General features: G+C 39.1%; 1 protein-coding gene across 2 annotated transcripts in view; it reads right to left on the bottom strand.

Annotated features, from left to right (window-relative positions):
- Positions 1 to 3,766: 3,766 nt before the first annotated feature.
- The window catches only part of CHN1 (chimerin 1), a 209,995-nt gene continuing 194,302 nt past the window's right edge, over positions 3,767 to 19,459 (bottom strand). For both annotated transcript variants that reach the window (XM_032755326.2, XM_058440956.1), the window contains 5 exons: positions 16,557 to 16,730; positions 15,767 to 15,844; positions 13,251 to 13,388; positions 6,057 to 6,162; positions 3,767 to 4,652 (listed from right to left, as the gene is read on the bottom strand). In XM_032755326.2, the coding sequence (XP_032611217.1) occupies positions 4,481 to 4,652; positions 6,057 to 6,162; positions 13,251 to 13,388; positions 15,767 to 15,844; positions 16,557 to 16,730 (668 nt within the window). In that variant the 3' untranslated portion in view covers positions 3,767 to 4,480. The remainder of the gene's footprint in view (positions 4,653 to 6,056; positions 6,163 to 13,250; positions 13,389 to 15,766; positions 15,845 to 16,556; positions 16,731 to 19,459) is intronic.

The following is a 19,459-nucleotide window of genomic DNA, read 5'->3' as shown; positions in this document are numbered from 1 at the left end:
CCTACAAGTTAAAAAACTCAGTTCCACAAAACCGCCCCAATTCAGACACCAGTTGCAAGTCCCAGGGAACCACCCATACTTGTGCTGAACTATGAATCAAGGGTTCCTATAACCTCCTCCCCTGGTTTGATAATTGGCTAGAACAGTTCACAGAACTCAGGAAAATACTTTGCTTATGTTTACCAGTTGATTATGAAAGATACTACAGGAACAGCCAAATAGAAGAGACACACAGGACAAGGTATGGAAAGAGGGGTGGGGGCTTCTATGCCCTCTGGGGTGTACCCACTCCTGACACTTCCATGTGTTCACCCACCAGAAAGCTCACCAAATCTAGTTGTTTGTTACAGAGCTTAATCTCTGGGCCTCTCCCTCCCCTTCCTGGTGGTCAATGGAGAGAAAGTTCCAAGCCCCTAACCACTTGGTCTTTCCTATGGCTAGCCCAAAGATAACCTTTGTGAGGCTATCAAAGGGCCCCAGCCTAAGCTACCTCATTAGCATATAGTCTGGTGTACTTACAAAGGGTCATTATAAATAACAAAAGACTCTCCTATCACCCTGGAAATTCCAGGGGTTTTAGGAGCTCTAGGCCAGGAGCCAGGACAGAGACCAAATATATATATGCCACAGGGAGATTTTGAGCTGTCAGGTTGAGACCATCCCTTGTTTCAGAATGACCGTCAACTGCATGGGATTGGTTAAAATGAGGTAAGTATGCCAGAATGCAATAGAACTGATAGCATCATCATCTATCCTCATCTGATGCCAGGAAGTTAGGGACTAGTGAGTCCATGGCAGAGGATACTGTAGCTCTTTCATGTGGTGGTGTCCCGTTCCAGATGACACTCGCCCAAAGGCACGGGCAGCTAAGCATTAGGCTTTTGATTTTTTCAAACAGACTTACACCGGCTCTGTATGATGTCATTTTATTTCTGTGTTTTCTTTATCGGTTAAATGAATGTTTAAGGTCAAATTCAAAGTATCAAATGGAATTGTAAGGGTATGACTTGTGAGCTCACATTTTTCCCAAAGAAATGCAAATCCATCCACGCTGTCTAGTAGCTTTCTATTGACATCTAGCACTGAGGCTTACAGTACTTTAAACTGTGACTAGTCCAAATGCATCCCGTGAGTTCCTCAAGAATCAGAACCAATCTTGTTCCAAGTTCTAGCACAGTGCCTAGCACACAGGATCTGTGTACGGAATGAGTAGCAGAGATACTACAAGGGATGCAGATTTTTTTTTTTTTTTTTATATAATGCAAGTGAGAACTAGATCTCTAAAAATTAGGCTGACAGATCCTTGCTGATGCCAGACTTCCTCACATTCCCCTCTACCACAATGCATGCCAGCCAAGGGGCAGAACCAACCTGGATGTTCAGTGGGCGTGTGATGCATGGTGATGACATACATGAAAGGCACTACGAGTTCGGCTCAACTCTAATCGACAAATGTGAGTGCCTTGCAGTTGTTATGGGCAAATCAAGCTATAAAAAGACTTTTTTTTTTTTTTTTTTTTTTTTTGAGACAGAGTCTTTCTCTGTCCCCCAGGCTGGAGTGCAGTGGCGCGATCTCGGCTCACTGCAAGCTCCGCCTCCCGGGTTCACGCCATTCTCCTGCCTCAGCCTCCCGAGTAGCTGGGACTACAGGCGCCCGCCAACACGCCTGGCTAATTTTTTGTATTTTTAGTAGAGACGGGGTTTCACCGTGTTAGCCAGGATGGTCTCGATCTCCCGACCTTGTGATCCGCCCGCCTTGGCCTCCCAAAGTGCTGGGATTACAGGCTTGAGCCACCGCGCCCGGCCTATAAAAAGACTTTTTGATTTTTTAGTGGACTTGACCATAATCTATAATCAGCTTTGGGGCAGTGCCTATAAATTATTTTATTTAAAATGATCAGAACTCAAAACAAAAGATATAAAAGACAAAAAACTAACAAAAAGAAATTAAAAAACACAATGATCAGAACCCTGAACCTAATTTATTCAGAGGGCCTCTATTTGAGCTCATCAAGTAACCAGAAACATCTTGATAAATATCTATTCTTCCAATTACAGAAACGTTTTAAATCTCAATTCAGTGAAGGACTACTTCTGGTCAGCTGGTATAACTGACATTTAAAGACAAAATAATGTAAAAGGGAAGTCTTTGGTTTCGCAATAATTAAATGATATATAGAAAACTGAGAAGATGTAGACACTTAGCATTCAGGGCAGAGTATCTGTAGTGCTGCCAAATCCGTGGGTGATGGTGGAGAGGCTTATTGGTTCCTTCTCTCACTCCTGATTGTGTTAGAAATAGAAACATCTGCCTCATCATAAAAAGTCATGATTTAAGAAATCTCCCACTGGTCATAGAAAGATACGTGTAGAAGATTCTGGTTAATTATTGAGCAAAACCCTCCCTGGGCAACTGGGAATTGTTTCTTCAAGGAAGTGTCACCCAACAGTCCAAGCATGTTCACAGATGAAGTGGCTGTTATTTCTATCTATACATCCTGAGGGTATGAACCACACATCCTTCTGTGTAAAAACATACCAAGCACATTCTTCAGAGCCAGTAAGCAATAACTTTGTCTGAAGACTTGCTCAGAACTTTCTCTGAACATCTGCTTCCTATTTACTATGACCTTCTGCTCCAAATATACCTCTAATTCTAGTAAGTGCCTGCTCTAAAGTTGATATCTCTCTCTCAGGAAAAAATGATGAATCCATTCTAATAAAGCATACTCCTTTATAACTGAATTTCTCTTTTAAAAGTAAAACTTTGTAGAAAACTGACTTCAGCAATGAACACACAGCAGTCCAACTGGTTTACTTAACCCAGGGACAGATTTGTTTGATCAGATTTCTCAGACATACGAACTGTTTGATGTGTCCAAAGCACTGCCTTGGTGTTTAGTGCCTTTTGGTGGCCTCCATTAAAAAAAAAAAAACATTCTATGCTATACAAATCTCTGTGTGTTATCAATCTATGTACCTGATGTTGCTCAGTGCAGTGGTGTTCTTCACAGGAGACTGGCTGACAGGAGAGCTGAGATGGAATATCTACTGAATAAACCATACTTTTCTCAATATCAAGATTAATAAAAGCATAGTATCAATTTCCTACTATAGCCTAGGGGCAAAAATATGAAAACACTCCATATTTTCATTGGTTCCCATTATTTTTGGAATAATCTTGAAAGTTTGAACGTGTGTCTTTTATTGTTAAAAATTTGAACACAAGATGGAACTTTCGTTCTAGAAAAGTGTTCATCTGATAGGTACAGAAACAGACTCTGGAGGGTTGTTGGCTCCAAGCCACACAGGTGGCCAGTGATAGTACTAGGCCCAGAATCTGGGCTCCTGGCCCCTAGCTGCAGACCCCTTCTCCAGCCACCAGGTTGGCCTCTGGGGCTCATCTCTCAGGCAGCATTGTCAGCTCAACGCATGTCAATGTCATATATTTTTGACAAATCAAATGTTTAGAAGAAGTCACTCTTTTTAGTTAGCCTCTTTCTTCTGAGAGCTCTGGAAGGAACTCCCGCCTAACCTCTCATTAAAAAGTGTCAAAATATTTTCTAGATTTCTGCCAGAGTAATATAAGAAGAAAAATAAATGGAATTAATGGTTGTTCTAACTGTAAGCAGTTTTAAACGATTATTTTAGGAGCTTATCACTTTTAACAGTAAACAAAAGAGGTTAGAAGAAGTACTCAGTATTTAATAAATGGCCAAACACATTTTCCTGAATATTCTTATGAGAAAAAAGTAAGCTATCAATATTTTTGATTTCTAAAAGCCAATTTAATAAATTAATAAATGCATGCCAGAAAAAATACCAAATTACAACTGAAAACCAATAATAATTTAACAGAAAATTCTGTGTTGTACACTTTTTATTGGTATGGATAACTTATTAAAGTAACAAATCTGAAAACACATTTTGCTTTTGCTGGAAAGAAAGTACTATGTTAGAGAAGAACTAAGAGAAACCAGAAATCATTTGCAAAATGTAGGCATGTGATATGGTCTATGGTAGTGCAACAGCCAGAGGTGCTGTTTTATCCATTTGTGTGTGCGTGTTTGTACAAGCATCAGAAACCAATGACATAGACCCCAAAAGCAAAGTCACAACAGGCTTACTCTGTGAAACATGCTGGATTACAAGCACAGACTACCCAGGACGCAGAGGCGGTGCAGGCGCAGGTTTGTTGTTTCTTCTGTATGGGGTTTCCTTGCCAGATAGGGGGCTAATCATGCAATAGCTTGAGTTTCTCTGAACGTGATAAACACCCAGGATTACTAGAACCGGAAAGTGTGTGTTCACTGTTTTACAAGACAGCTGAGCGGTGCTACAAAAACAACAGAAAGTTCCTTCACTTTAATCTGGTTATATGCCCAAACCTCTAATCAAGAAATAATGCAGCTACAGGAGCAAATTAAATTACTATAAAACATTCCTTCATCTGTAAAACATTTCTTTTCCCCTCAAAAATTTAAAATAAAATGTCTTCATTTTTGATAAGCAGCTCCACCACCAGTCTCTGATACCGTATATCATTCAATGCAGCCATGGCGTCTAGTTCTGGAGATCTCATAAGGGTGGGTCCAAAGACGATTCCAAGGTTCTCTGCATTCATAAGATTCTCCTTTTCGTGGAGGGTCACTCTGCAAAATGCAAGTACAGGAATAAATGGCTGTGTAAGCCATATGTTCTTCATTGTGCTTGAACACTAAAACAACAAGATTCACAGTAAAAGTTTGTGTCCACTTATCAACTCTTCCACCAGGTTCTCTGTAATTTCAAAGTACTGACTTTCCTTAAAGTAAATTATGTCAAGAGATAATTTAAACTTGTGGTGATCACTGAGGCTTAAGCCTGAGTTAATGTGCTGCACTGTATGGATTCAGTTCTATCTATGGATCCTCCTGCCACAGCCCACCTACAGCCTATAGTTCTAAACCTACATTTGCAAATAGCTGAGAAGGAACTGGGTCACCTTGATTTAATCCACCCACCCTCCCTTCACTCTGGCTGTCTTTGCTATAGAGTAGTTTTGCAAGTAGACAGTTGAGTAAGTGTCTAGGGAGAGAACAGCAGCGACAGTAATAAGCAATGGCTATGGGTAGGCACCATCGTCAGGGAGGGTATTTGTTTATATGCTTTTTACCACTGCACAGTAACACAGCAAATATCATTTGAGAGTAGTCCTGTTTTAGTGTGGAACACTTAATTACATCCCAATAGGAAGCAAACCTGAGTTTATAAGCGAAGTTGTAAGCACATTAAACAAAGGTTTTAACTCATGGTGCTCTTAAAGAGGAAAAATGTAAACATTCATGAGTGACTAAAATATCATTTTTGTATAACTCATGCCTTTGGCAACATATATATTTTTGTTTCTGATTGGTTTTATATTTTGAAAACCTAAAACCACTAAAACTTGGTCATGTAATTTGGAAATCTTTGCTTCAACTGATAGAGACCAAGGGTGACCGACTAGGGAGTAAAGCTGCATGACTATTGCCTGAAAACATCAAACCACAACTAACTGAAATACTTCGTTTTCCATTCCTCCCTTTATCCCTTACTTCTTTACTCCACCACTTTTTACATCAGTTTGCAGTGCTGGCAACATTAATTCAATAATCGAAAATCCTATCACCAAGTTTGAAGTGCTTTTTTTGGAGCAAGAAGATAGGAAAAGTGAGCTGCCTTGCAAGTTGCAAGTTGTTTTCTTCTTGCTTTATTATGCAAGTGTCTTTACAGCCACAACTCTCTCTTTCCACAAAAATCAGTGCATGTCCTTGGCAGAATATTGGTATTCCTAGCATATCTGCAAACATATACTGGAACTGCAAATCCATTTATAACACAATCAAGTCTATACTCAGTACTGTAGTGTAAAATATTTTTAGCATTCCTTCTCAACTAGTGCAATTTCACAAAAGACAATATAGCTATGCATTTATTTATTCATTCAATAGATTATTTGTCCTTTCTTTCACCCTTCATTTTATCCTTAAAATTTGGATGCAATACAAGTCTAAGACTCAAAGTCTGTAGCTTGCCTCTTTAGATGTGCCATGAGGTACCGGAGGGTTTCGCAGTGAGCAGGTGGCAGTAGTTTCAGTGCTTCGTGAAGGGTTTCCAATTGCTCATCCGGATCCATAATTTCTAAAATAGCAAGTCGAATACCAAGAAAAAAAGAATTAACACAAAACTGATACAAATGGTTCACTGAATTATATTCTTGTGATAATGCTCTGAAACTGTTAAGAAATGCTTTCTCATAATTCCTTGTCCACAGCTTTTGGAAATTATTTTTAAGGTTCAAGTCCAGATTTCCAAAGGCTCTTAGTTTCAATGTGGCAACACTATTTACTTGGACTTTTGGGGATGGAGGGAACATCCAGTTTTGTCACTTGAGTGTCCTGGACTCTGACCACTTTGGAAATTGGACATTGAATACAGGATGTAACTACAAAAAACTCAGATGTGTTGACACAGATAAAAACTTATACATTCAAATGAAGTGACCTTAGAATAATACTTATGGAATGACACATTGCATAAAATATTTTGAAAATCCCTTTTCAGCAATGGTATACTAACCATGTCACTCCATTACCCACTATGACCCCAAGAAAATCTTATTGATATTCATACTTTTTTCTTTTTAAACCAAAACATGTACCGTCCAACATTTACTTGCTTGATTCGTTACACTTAGTTTTAAATTACTTTGTTTTATATAAAAAAATCAAATCTACCTTCAAAAAACGCACACATTTTCTATGACTCAGACATTTAGAAGAATGCACGGCAGACTTTGAAGGCACTTCCAAATGTTTTGCCTGATGGCGAGAGCCCTGAAATAAATGTGACTCTTCCAAGGGTGTAAATTTTGAAGGGAACCATCTTAATTTGAATGTTTTAGTTCCAAATGAACAAAAACCCAGCACATTCCTTTGAGGTCGGACTGCATTCAATTCATTAGTCATTTGTATAACTGAAAACAATTAACATATTTGGAATTCTGTGATCTCAAAAAAGAGCACCACAGTACATTCCTGCTTCTACTCAAAGGTCAAAAGATGGGGTGCTTTTAAAAGTTGGGTTAGGCCAGGTGCGGTGGCTCACGCCTGTAATCCTAGCATTTTGGGAGGCCAAGGTGGGTGGATCGTGAGGTCAGGAGTTCGAGACCAGCCTGGCCAACATGGTGAAACCCCGTCTCTACTAAAAATACAAAAATTAGCCAGGTGTGGTGGCGGGTGCCTGTAATTCCAGCTACTCGGGAAGCTGAGGCAGGAGAATTACTTGAACCCAGGAGGCGGAGGTTGCAGTGAGCCGAGATTGCACCACTGTGCTCTAAGCCTGGGTGACAGAGCAAGACTCCATTTTGGGGAAAAAAAAAAGGTGGGTTTCAAGGTAATTTCAACAAGACTCCATGCTGCTGAGTCCTAATCAGGATGGCGGCCTTGAAATGCTAGGAAGACTACATCTGACCAGAATGCAACATCCAAGACAGAAGATAAAAAATCCTAGTGTTTCTAACTTATAAAGCAGACCAACTCAATAGTAATGAACTGAAGTCAGGTAAAAATTGGCGTAAGATGAATGTGAAAATTTCCTAGCATTGGTAAAGCAGATTTGATAAATTTCAGGAACTGAACAATGACTGAAGCTTTTTAATTCAAACAAATTTTGACCATTTTACAATCTCTACCCCAAATGTCCTCACAGTTTCTGGCTCATTTCTTTGAATGAAGAATGTATTTGCTTTTTGCCATGATAAAAAATGTATGGTCTCTGAACTTTGGGGCCTTTAAAAAGTGCCAATTTATAACAGTAGTGCCAGCTCAGATACTGAAATTCAATCATTGAATTTCTAGAATAAAAGACAAGTACTCTACTTACTATAAAAACCACTAGTTAGGGTTTTTGTTTTCTGAGACAGCTCTGTCACCCCGGCTGGAGTGCAGTGGCATGATGATGGCTCACTGCAGCCTCGACTTCCTGGGCTCAAGTGATCCTCCTGCCTCAGCCTTACAAGTAGCTGGGACTGTGGGTATGCACCACCATGTCCAGCTAAATGTTAATTTTTTTCGGAGACAAGGTCTCACTATGTTGCCCAGGCTGGTCTCAAACTCCTGGGCTCAAGCGATCCTCCTGCCTCAGCCTCTCAAAGTGCTGGGATTTACAGGCGTAAACCACCGCACCCAGCTCTAGTTTTTACTACAGGATAAATTAATTTGAAACTACACAAATCTGGAAATTAAAAAAAGGACCTAGTTTCCTTTTAATTTCCACAGTTAATCTCTGTAGGGAGAACTGTGAGATAGTGTCGTCGGGTGAGCAAAAAACATCTGCACATGGGGAGCTTACTTGCTACTGAGGGTGACTGACAATAAACCATGAATATGATATATTATAGCTACACTCTATTAGAATGAGGCAAGTGCGATGGGAAAAACAGCAGGATAAGCATCGGAAGTGTTGGGAGTGTTGCAATTTTAAGTGGGGTGGTCAGGATAGACCTCAATGGGAATGAGCCACGTGGAGATCTGGAGAAAGACAGTGCTGGTGGAGGAGCAGCCATGCAGAGATCCTGAGGGGAGAGTATGCCTATAATGTTTGAGGAAAAGCGGGGAGCCAATTGTGGCTGCAGTAGAGTGAGTGAAGAGGGGAATATTAGCAGGTGTGGTCAGAAGGGCAACAGGGCACTTGATCATGTCAAGGGATGTAGACTATTTTAAGGATTTAGCATTTACTAAGAGAAATGGGAAGGTTATCAACAAGGAAAGGTCATGATCTGACATGTATTTTTCACAGTTATCTATACTCTGGCTGCCCAGTGGAAAACAGACCGTGGAAGGCAAAGAATAAAAGCAGAAGGACCATTCCAGTAATTATTAAAAACATCCAGGTGAAGAATGACAGTAGCTTGGACCAGGGGGTAGCAATGAAGGTGATAAGAATTTGTTGGATTCTGGGTATATTTTGAAGGTTGAGTTCACTGGATTCCTGATGAAGGATGCATGAGAAACAGAAGAATCATGAATGATCCAGGTTTTTGGCTTCGACAGCTGCGAGGACGAGGCCTCTATTAAGTGAGATCGGAAAGACTGTGGGTGGAGGAGGTTTGGTGGAGAAAAGTTCCATTTGAGATGCCTTTCAGGCATTCAAATGAACATGCTGACTGTGGATTAATCTGATGTTCAGGGAGAGGACATTTACATCTCCAGGCTGGAGATATACATTTGGAAACAAATGACAAAATGCACTGAATATAGTGAGATCAAATTGGCAGACATTCTTCCCCAGAACTCATTTCTCCTTTTCTTCCACTTACAAAAGTATTACCCATTACCATTTTTTAGAGAACACAACTCTTTAGCTACAAGAAACATAATTTAAGAGAGAAATAGACAAAATGGAATGTATTCAGAGATGAATGACCATCATCAGTTGGCAAATACACAAAATACACATGGAAAAGGGTGATGTCAAGAACACTGCCAATGGGAGAGAGTTATTAAATAAAAACAGGCAGATTTCTATTGTACACAGAAGGGCTTCATGACTGTTAGATCTGTCCACCAGTGGACTGGCTGCCTCTGGACGCAGTGAGTGAGCTTGCAGCAACTAAATATTTCAAAAAGAATGTTTTATAGAAGACAGTCTAGCTGCATGACCCCTTAGAATATGTGCAAACTCTAACATCCTACAGTTCTCAATATAAAATTATGTTGACTTATTCAACAAATATTTATTATACCTATTATCTAAGTAAGGGACTATCACAGGCACTGTGGGAAAAGGAACATGAGCAAGAACTCCTCCCTTTAAAAGGGACTCCGGTGAAGTAGGAAGACAAAACGTAATTATAACCTTCCAGCATGAAGGAAGGAGGCAGTAAAGATGTCCAAGTAGAGCTGATGGGAATCAGAGGAGAAAGATGGTCTGCAGCTGAGAGGTCCAGGGAAGAGCAGATGGCATTAGAGGAGGGCCTGGAAGGATCTGGAAAATGTGAACATTGTCGGAGAAGGAAATAAAGACTCTAAGCCCATAAAGATCTAATTAAAAGCTCTTCTACAGTATGTCTAGTTAATTTTACATAGAGAAACTTCAATAGAAGAAGATTAAAACTTAGCAAAAGGGGCAGCTCAGTGGCAGAGCTGAGGAAATACTAACAAGTTCTTCTTCCCAGGCTTCTCTTCCAGAGATTTTAAGTTGCTTGGGAACAAGAACCCTGGGTTTTATTTGAGTTGATCTCAAGGTTACACACTGAGACATGCAGCTTTTCGAAGCTGCTCTGGGAACAGAGCTCTCAGAATCCTTGGCCAGAGGAAGATTTCTCCCCTCATTACCACCGGGAGCTCAACTTTGGCAGTGCTGTTTCCATCGTGACCAGGAAGCATCCATAATGCTGGGTTACTGGAGGCTCTGTGAGAAGCACCTGTCTTTTTATTCTAGGGCAGCAATGTCTTAACTGCAGGGGGAGGGAGTGAAGAAGGGGGGGTGAGTGAACCCAGACTTCAGGTGGGTTCATCAGGGAGTTTCCGGGGGCTTTGGAAGAACTTCCAGCTGTAGCATGGGATGACCTGGCCTTCTCCACCCTTGCTTTCCGTTTTCATTTCCTGCAGTCACTCCCTTCCAGCTTTTAAGCTACAGGTTCCTCTAAGAAGGCAGCAAAAGCAGAGCTCAAACAGCTTCTGTAGAAGAAAGATTTAATGTAAATTCTGATTTTTTATTGGCAAAGGATGCTAATAAATGCCAGAGACATTTTTAGGAGCTGAGAGAGAAAAAAAATTTTGGAGAATATATCCGCATTAGGAAGGATCATTTAACCCTGTCCCTCATTTGAAAGGGGTTCTTCCTTCTTCCCTTGTGTAAGTCTCATTCCCTGTTCTATCAAGTGAGCCAGGCAGTGTGACAGAGTGGGTAAAGCAAGGGCTCTGACCTTAGAGGTGTGTGTGAATGCCAGTGCCACCTCCCCTAGTGAGCAATGTGACCTTACACAATTTACTGATACTCCATCACATCTCCTTTCTAAAATTACATCATGGATGTAAAGTGCTCGGCAGGATTCATGGCACCTCGTCTATGCTCTATAAATGTTAATTCCTCTCATCTTCCTTATCTGCCTTTTAAGAGAATGGCCGTACCTGCACATCTAAAGAATGAAACAGACTCTACTGCCAGAAGAAAGTGTACAAGGATACAATATTCCACAAACAAGATATCGCTATCAAACATGTACAACAAACGTTTATATTACATATCGGTATTATGCCAGGGTTTTTGGTTCACATAAATCAGACATCCAAATAGCTGAAATTATAAGGAGAAATTTCTACCTTGATTTCCAAAAGTTTCTTTCTTATGATGTGGTTTCCAGAGTTCTCTGAGGGGTGAGATAAGGGGGCTTGCTAATTTTGGACAGGAAGGCTGTTTCAGAAACTCCAGAACGATGACAAATGATTTGGAAGGATAATAAAAAGGAGAGATTTTCTTCAGCAGCTAAGGTGGGTGTGGGGAAGGAAGGAGAGGTCATTTGGAATTGTGGGGACAAAGGCCTCAAAATCCAAGAGGAGGCTTGGCTTTTACTTCTTCCTAGATACGGTGGCGTGTGGAGTTCAGAACCTGGGTTTGCATCACTGCTTTGTCCTCTGCTGATCGTGTGCCCCAGAGGTAGGCATAGAGCCAAGCTTCAGTTTTACTTCCAAGCAACATCAGAGTGGGAGCTTACCCACTTTCAGTGGGATCAGAGTCTTCGGGATCAGAGCATACTGTGGACTGGGCAGCTTTTCACGGGCTATCTGTGTGTGTGTGTGTGTGTGTGTGTGTGTGTGTGTGTGTGTGTTGCTTTCTAGATGAGTGGCAATCAGATTTATCTGTCTGGAGAGGAAATGTCTGCCCCAGAAGACAAGGACGTGTGAGATCCCTCATACAAATTTTCATGATCAGCACTGAGTCCATAAGAGACCTAGAATTTTTCATGCTTTCTAACCTAATGCTTTGAAAGAAATCAGTGTAATTCTCACAGCTGTTCTCTACATGGGAGCTTGAGCTGACCCACAAGAAATCAGGGCTCCATGGAACTAACCACAAAAATCCTCTACAAAAGCCCTGAGAGGGAAACTAAAATTTAGAACAAAGAAAGATTGTATTTCATGAAATTCCCAAGTCAAAAAGCAAATTAGTGTGACTAAGGAAGTGATGTTATCATTTAAAGATGAAGACAACATATGGTTTTAAAGAGAGAAAAGCAAAATGACAGAAATAGCCTATCTTTTCCAAAAAAACCGGTAGTGCTAATACTTAAAACCATTAAGAATTCCCTTCTTTAAAAAAATGCAGTGTGAATTACAGATATGATTTTTACAGCATAAATAAACTTTGACAAACCTTTGCTTTTTCTCATTTTCCTTTCAACTAGAATTAAAAAAAACTTCTTGATATAAAATAGTGCTTTTTAAAGTACGATCTGTGGGCCAGTGCCAGTTTGCTGTTAATAGTCTGCGTTAACTTATACAGAAGTATAGAAACTGAGAATAAGAATTTAGAAACATATAGCAATCTGACAAAAATTTTATGTTTGCTGAATTTAATAAAAGATAGTTGGTTTTTTGTTTGTTTTTGTTTTATTTCTTGAGACGTAGTTTTGCTCTCATTGCCTAGGCTGGAATGCAATGGCGCAATCTCGGCTAACTGCAACCTCCACCTCCCGGGTTCAAGCAATTCTCCTGTCTCAGCCTCCTGAGTAGCTGGGACTACAGGCACGCACCACCATGCCCAGCTAATTTTTTGTATTTTTAGTAGAGACGGGGTTTCACCATGTTGGCCAGGCTGGTCTTGTACTCCTAACTTCAGGTGATCTGTCCACCTTGGCCTCTCAAAGTGCTGGGATTACAGACATGAGCCACCACCGGCCTGGTTTTGTTTTTTTAATTTTACTTTTTCAGTTATTCATTTTTATTTTATTTTACAAAAGCATTGGCCTACATCTCAAGAGCACTGGTATAAGCCTTATTTTGGAAAATGAGGTTTAGCACATTACAGAGAAGCTTCTGATGGTATTAAGTAATAAAATAATCTACGTTAGAGAACAATGCAAAATTCTTGTGAGTACATTAACCATAGAGAGAGGCAAAGGGGAAATATTTCATAAAATGCATTCAAGTTAGCCAGAAAACCAGGAAGAGTGATTACTAAGAGGAGGTTGTCAGGTTATTTGAAATACATGCATTCATACTTACTGGCAGATTCTATAAACTTAGGGTAGGCATCATATGTAATGAGTGGAATTGGCAAATCCCTGAAGTACAGTTTAAGTGCACCAGTGATAATGTTGATATCTTCATACATGTTCACAGAAATATCTGCCTTCTCACCATCTTTTAAGGATGTTGAAAGAAATAAAAGTAAATATCTGGATTCACAGCACTGTTTTAATGAATGACATATCTGTATACAAATCAGATTTTAAAGATCAGCAATTCTTCAGTTTTTAATGTAAAATTTAGTGTGCTACATGTTACATATTAATGATTTTCTGTGAAAGAGCCTCTTCTGATTTCCAGCATGCCTCACCTGCCCTACCAGACAGGTTAAGCTCCCCAGTTATTAATTTTCCTTTATAGCCCTTATTAAAATAATATCAATAGCCACTGTGTGATTATTACTTAATGTGAGCCCTCCATGAGTGCAAGGACCAAGTATACCTGGTTAACTGTCATATCTAAAGTAAAGAACATGGTGCCTGGCATATAGTAGCTGCTTAATAAATATTTTTGAGTTAACAAATCAATGGAAAATAGATTTAAACAAGCTAGAAGCCTAAAAGAGTAACATGCCGGGGCTTACTATGTACGTTGTTATTAAACTGGTTCTTTTAAAACCTGCTTTTTAGTAAGTATACACAAATATATTCTTCCATCTGTATTATCTATTTACTTATTTTCTGTTTTAAAATAATGTAAACAAATCCTGGAATCTGATATCCACATACTACATTCTAAGTAGGGCTATACCATATCAGCACAGTCTATAACATCTCTGTTTCCTGACTGTTTCTTTACTTTCTGCTCTTGCCTCCACCAGACTAGGGCTCTTCTGGGGTAAAGCTGATGAGATTTTATCTGTTTTGATCATGGATCTCTCACTGTACCTGTCACATAAATATCTGTGATTCCACCAAAGGACAAAATGTAGCAGAGGTATAATGGCAACTGCTGACCTCAGAATAGTCAGCTTTCCATTCAGTCACTATTTCCTAAGCTGGGGAAGATTTCCCCAAACTTGCCTTTTTACCTTGGCTCTTAAGTGTCATTCCAGCATCCTATGGATATTGTCTTCTTTCTTGGATCTCATTACTTGAGGTTTATGCCTCTCAGAAGTGATCATCCTTAATTACTCCAAATTATTTTGCTCTGTTTATTCAAAGGTATAGGATTATTCCTTTGAACACGCATGGAATTGGGCAGCATTTATATATAGAACTGATTTTAATGACCAAGTCACTGGTTTCCTGTAATCCACGTTAAAATCCTTTGCATCATTACTATAGATCTTGCAGATGAATGCTGGTATATATCCTTGGGAGGCCAAAGACTGGCCCCCAGCAGTGTGGCTACAGGGAGCCAAGGTGAGCTCTTCATGAATTTTAAAATCTGTTACTGGTGTTTTCAGGTCACAAAATGGTTGTCTCATATTTTCCATAGAGGAAACTGTATTTCTTTGCTCTCTGGGGTCCACAGGAACATTCAGTTTCTTTGTCAGTGTGAATTTCTTTTTGAGACTCATAGCCAGAGGCTGGGAATGGACATGCTCAGTTGCAGAGCTTCCAGAGTAAAGAGATGCTTCTTCCCATTCAACCTGGCAGGGATTCAGGACTGCTCTTCCTGATGCTTATTTGGAGTGAATACACCATTACTTCACCTCCCTTTCTTTGCTCTTATCACATACTTGGGCTGACCTAGTTTCCCTCAGGTTGGTAATGAATATTTAATTATTTTTGCTTTCTGCCTCTGTTGCCCACGAGAGGTCTGTGAATGGGAGAGGTTTGTGTGATAGAACTAGAATACGTACTTGCAAAGGAAAGTGGTTCTTTAAAAGATCACTAACTCTTACTCCTTTACTTCCTGTATTCAAGGCTACAGGTCTTCTTTGGAACCACCTTGTTTTAGTCCTTGAAGCAAAGACAAATTGGAGGACCATGGAAGCAAATCTTAAATGTTAGCTAAGAAAATTAAGCTCCACTGAGCTTTTCTTTGACTGGCCCCTTCTCCTACAGTGGCAGATGGGTCCCCCACAGAAGGCCCCTAAAGCTCCTTTCAGCTTTCTGGCCCCAACACTTGAGTCCGGGCTTGGGTCTCACTCAGCTCATCGAAGATGCTGATGAGGATGCCAGGCAGGGTAAGGTGGCTTAACTCAAGCCTGAGAAGCCTGAAATCTGTAATGGTATAGATCCCACTCTTTTCTCTATCGTTTTTGGTGAATGTAATTGCTCTGTATGTATTTTGGTGAACATGGACCAGCCTTGGATACTCAAATATTGGTAACATAGTTAAATTTTATACTTCTTTCACATTCTGAAATTTGACTGTTTAATACTTACAACTCATAAAAAAAGAAATTATAAGCTAAGTTTTTAAATTTGGTATAATAATCATCAATGATTTAGAAAATATGCAAAAAATACCTCACAAGAAACTGTGCCTTTTTAGAAAAGAGTATTATTGTCCTAAGTTATGGAACATTGTGAAAAACATACCTCTGTCGAAAGCCATCTTGACATCTTCAATTAGGTCACTAAATCCTGATACTCGGTATAGTCCTTCAGAATTAAGACCTGAAAAATAAAACTAGTTAGTTTCTTTGAATTATGCCTTTTCTTCAGATTTTAACTCCTCACACTTTAAGCTGGGAGGTAATGTGTCAGAAGAAATAAAATATACATGTTTAGAAATCTTTTCACACTCTTCTAGAATAAAACGATTTCACACACAGTTCTTTAACTCTTATCTATTGTCATCTGAATATCATCTGGCTCATCATTTGGTCTAATTAAGTGAAAAATGTTAAGTCTTAAGGGAAATAATTCATCACCCCAATTACATCATAAATTCTTTTACATAACAGAAGACTAAGATAAGTAGGCCTGTTTTTCTCAAGTGGGAAAGAATAATTAGGATGCAGCTCTGTTTTTGGCTTTAGATAGTTTTAGTAGAGTATTTACACTTTTGCTTCTTGAACAAAAGAAAAATTTAAAAACTGAAAAATGAATTTGTCTTTACCTGTTAACTTTTGCAGACTGGAAGCATCATCTATAAATATATTTTTATATAAGCATATTGGCTATACTTAGTTAAATGTACCTTGAAATCAAGCTATTTAATTGTTAAATTAATTCATTTCAGTCTTTGAGATCATTTGACATATGAAACCATTCCCCTCCAAATTACAGAAGACAACTGTATTGTGCAATGAGGTACCCAAAAGGCATCAGGACTCGTACTGGTAGTGAACGGAGACCACTGCAACCCGCACTGCAAATGGCTCACCTCTAGACTCAATCTCCCTGATGCACATGTCTACCACCATTGGCCGCTTAGTGGTGTGTGCTTTCACGAGCGTTGTAAGGTCACAGCTGTACACCTTTTTGACATGCTTCAAGTCTGGCTTACAGTCATTTGGGACCATCTTGGAACATTGCTTATGAACATTCAAACCACAATCTAAGAAAAGAATAAAGAAAGGAAACATTCGATATTATTTTCAGAGTTTTGAGCATTCTGGACTCAAAAAGGCACTCCAGCTTGAACTAGGTTTTAAAGTGGAGTAGACTCCAGCAGTTCTTTCTTGGTGGAAAAATAATATTGTCATCTTTTCTCTTGGAATGATTTGGTTATAAGCCAGGAGACCAGAATTCTAGCTCACGCGTCATCATTTAATTGCTGTATGATCTCAGGAGAATACAACAAAAAAATCAAAATTAATGTGTTTAATTCAATGTCCACAAAATAGGTCAAATAGCCAATAAACCCATTTCTTTAAAGTTACATAAAACATTTATTTAATGTGGGGTATAATTGCATTTTAAGTATATTTGACATAAAGCGGAATTGGACCTCCAAAAGTAGGAATATCCAGGGCCCTCTTAAAATGGTGCTGCTCATGTTTATATCTATCTGTAATCCTTTCTACATATATGATAACTAATACATAATTCCTCTAGTAGCTGGAAATAGCCGTAACTATTATTTATTGCTATACTATTACGGGCTAACATTTATTGAGGGCTTACTAGTGCCAGGCACTATTCTAAGTGCTTTACATTTATTATTTCACTTAAACTCACAAAGCTCTATGAAACAGGTACTTTTTTTCCTCATAGTCTACCTGAGAAAACCAAGCACACAAGTAATAAGTAATTTACCCGAGGCCACGCATTTAGTACACAGTGGAACAGAACTCAAGCCTATGGATGATTCTAGAGTCCACATTTTAAAAATGTTTACTGTTTAATTACAAAGGATATAGCTGAAGAGATGTATAGGATGAGGTATGGGGAAAGGGGTGTGGAGGTTCCAGCCCTCCCTGGGTGTATCACCCTCTAGGAACCGCCACATGTTCAGCTATCTGGAAGCCCCTAGAGTCAGTCCCCAATTTTAACACCTAGACACATACTGCCTCTACTGAAGTTACTCATTTGCTTTGTAATTTTACTTGGTTATAACTTCTAAGATGCCAGAAACCAAACATTTTCTAGTTAATATTGTGAGACACTTTATTTTTCAACAAGAAAAGTACAAAGAAATTTTAGATGGGGTAGAGAGGAATACAAATATTTTGTTAAATTAGACTGCAGAGTAAATCATACCTAAATAATTCAACTAAAATAAATGTTATCTTTATGTTTTTTTAAAAATAACCCATTTGTTTTTAAGTTCATAAAAACTTGATGTTGACCTCTTGTAAATCCAGTCCAAGTGGTGCATGTATGATTTGTAGCCAGGTCTTAGTGAAGCCAATTTGAAAATCGTACAATGCCATTCAGTTTTGCTTGCTGTTTCTGGCAGAAAGGGGATCCTAATATTCACCTCACAAAATTGTTATGAGAATTAATGAGTCAGTGCATTCAGGTGCTTCGAATGTTGTAAAATGCTAGACAAATGCTGGTGATCATTATCATGACTTTTGGTAAAAGTTATTAGCTGTGATCTAGTTATATATAGTGGTAACAGTTAACAGAGACAAGGAAAATTAGTCAAAACTTACAAACAATATCATTGTTTCATTAAATGTGTAGATACTGCCAACTTGAAATAAGAACTTAATGCCTGTGGCAACTCTCGGGAAAGAATTCATATGAACTGAGCACCTCCATGTGCAAAGACAGGCTAGGTGTCAAGGGAAGCTGGGTCTCTGCATACATGTGGAAGATGGGATCACCAGTGCTAACAGTGCCAAAAGTTATCACCCCTAAGGAATGTCAGCTTGTGAATACAGAATGGCTTCCAGAACAAAGAGCTCAATCTACACTATCTGAACAAACGACCCAACACTATTCTGTATCATTAATGTCCAAATGACTTCAGAACCAAATCCCAAATTCTTCTTTATCTCTGTATTAGAGAATACATAAGAGATCTGACTCAATCATAAGGCAACCAACTGTCCACTTAAAAGATCTCCTGTCTCCTGAATATTTTAATGTTTTAGGTAACTTTTATAACTTAGAGTTCAGTCTAGAATTTATTAGCTGTGTGATTTTGAGTGAGTTGCTCAAATTTCCTGTACCTCGTGTAAAATGGGAACAATAATAGTGTTTATTAGCGTTCATGTGAGGCTTCAATGTTAATATATGTAAAATGCATACATGCAGTAAACTGTGTTCACCATGACTATGTTGTTCTTATTTAGAAAAACGAAATAACACTTTGAGAGGCCTTTTCTATGTCGTACCTCAAGATTGTCAATCAGCTTAAGGTCAGAAGCTAAGTTGAACTCAAGGCTAAAAATTTCATATTTGTCAGATGTAGAGGCCAGGTCCTGAAAAGGAATTGGATAACTGGGGATACAGATGCTTCCATATCTACACTGTTCTTAGTGTATTTCATTTAAATAAAAGGACCCCCAAGTAAGTAATGCATCATTTCTCTCTTAACTGCTTTCACCATATTTGGGGAGTTTTCAGCTATTATTTTTTTCAAATATTTTTTCAGCCTCTCATTTTTTATCTTCTTTTGGGATTCCAACAACAGAAATGCTAAAACTTTTGTCATGGTCCCACTGGTCTCTGAGGCTCAGTGCACTTTTTAAAATCTATTTTTTAAGCCAAGCATGGTGGCTCACACCTATAATCCCAGCACTTTGAAAGGCTGAAGTGGGAGAATTGCTTAAGGCCAGGAGTTTGAGACAAGCCTAGGCAACATAGTGAGACCCTGTCTCTACAAAAATTTTA

The sequence above is a fragment of the Hylobates moloch genome, unplaced genomic scaffold, assembly GCF_009828535.3.
Source record: "Hylobates moloch isolate HMO894 unplaced genomic scaffold, HMol_V3 SCAFFOLD_1, whole genome shotgun sequence".
NCBI lineage: Eukaryota > Metazoa > Chordata > Mammalia > Primates > Hylobatidae > Hylobates > Hylobates moloch.
Note: the sequence above shows the minus strand (reverse complement) of the source record. Positions and strands in the feature narration are given on the sequence as shown.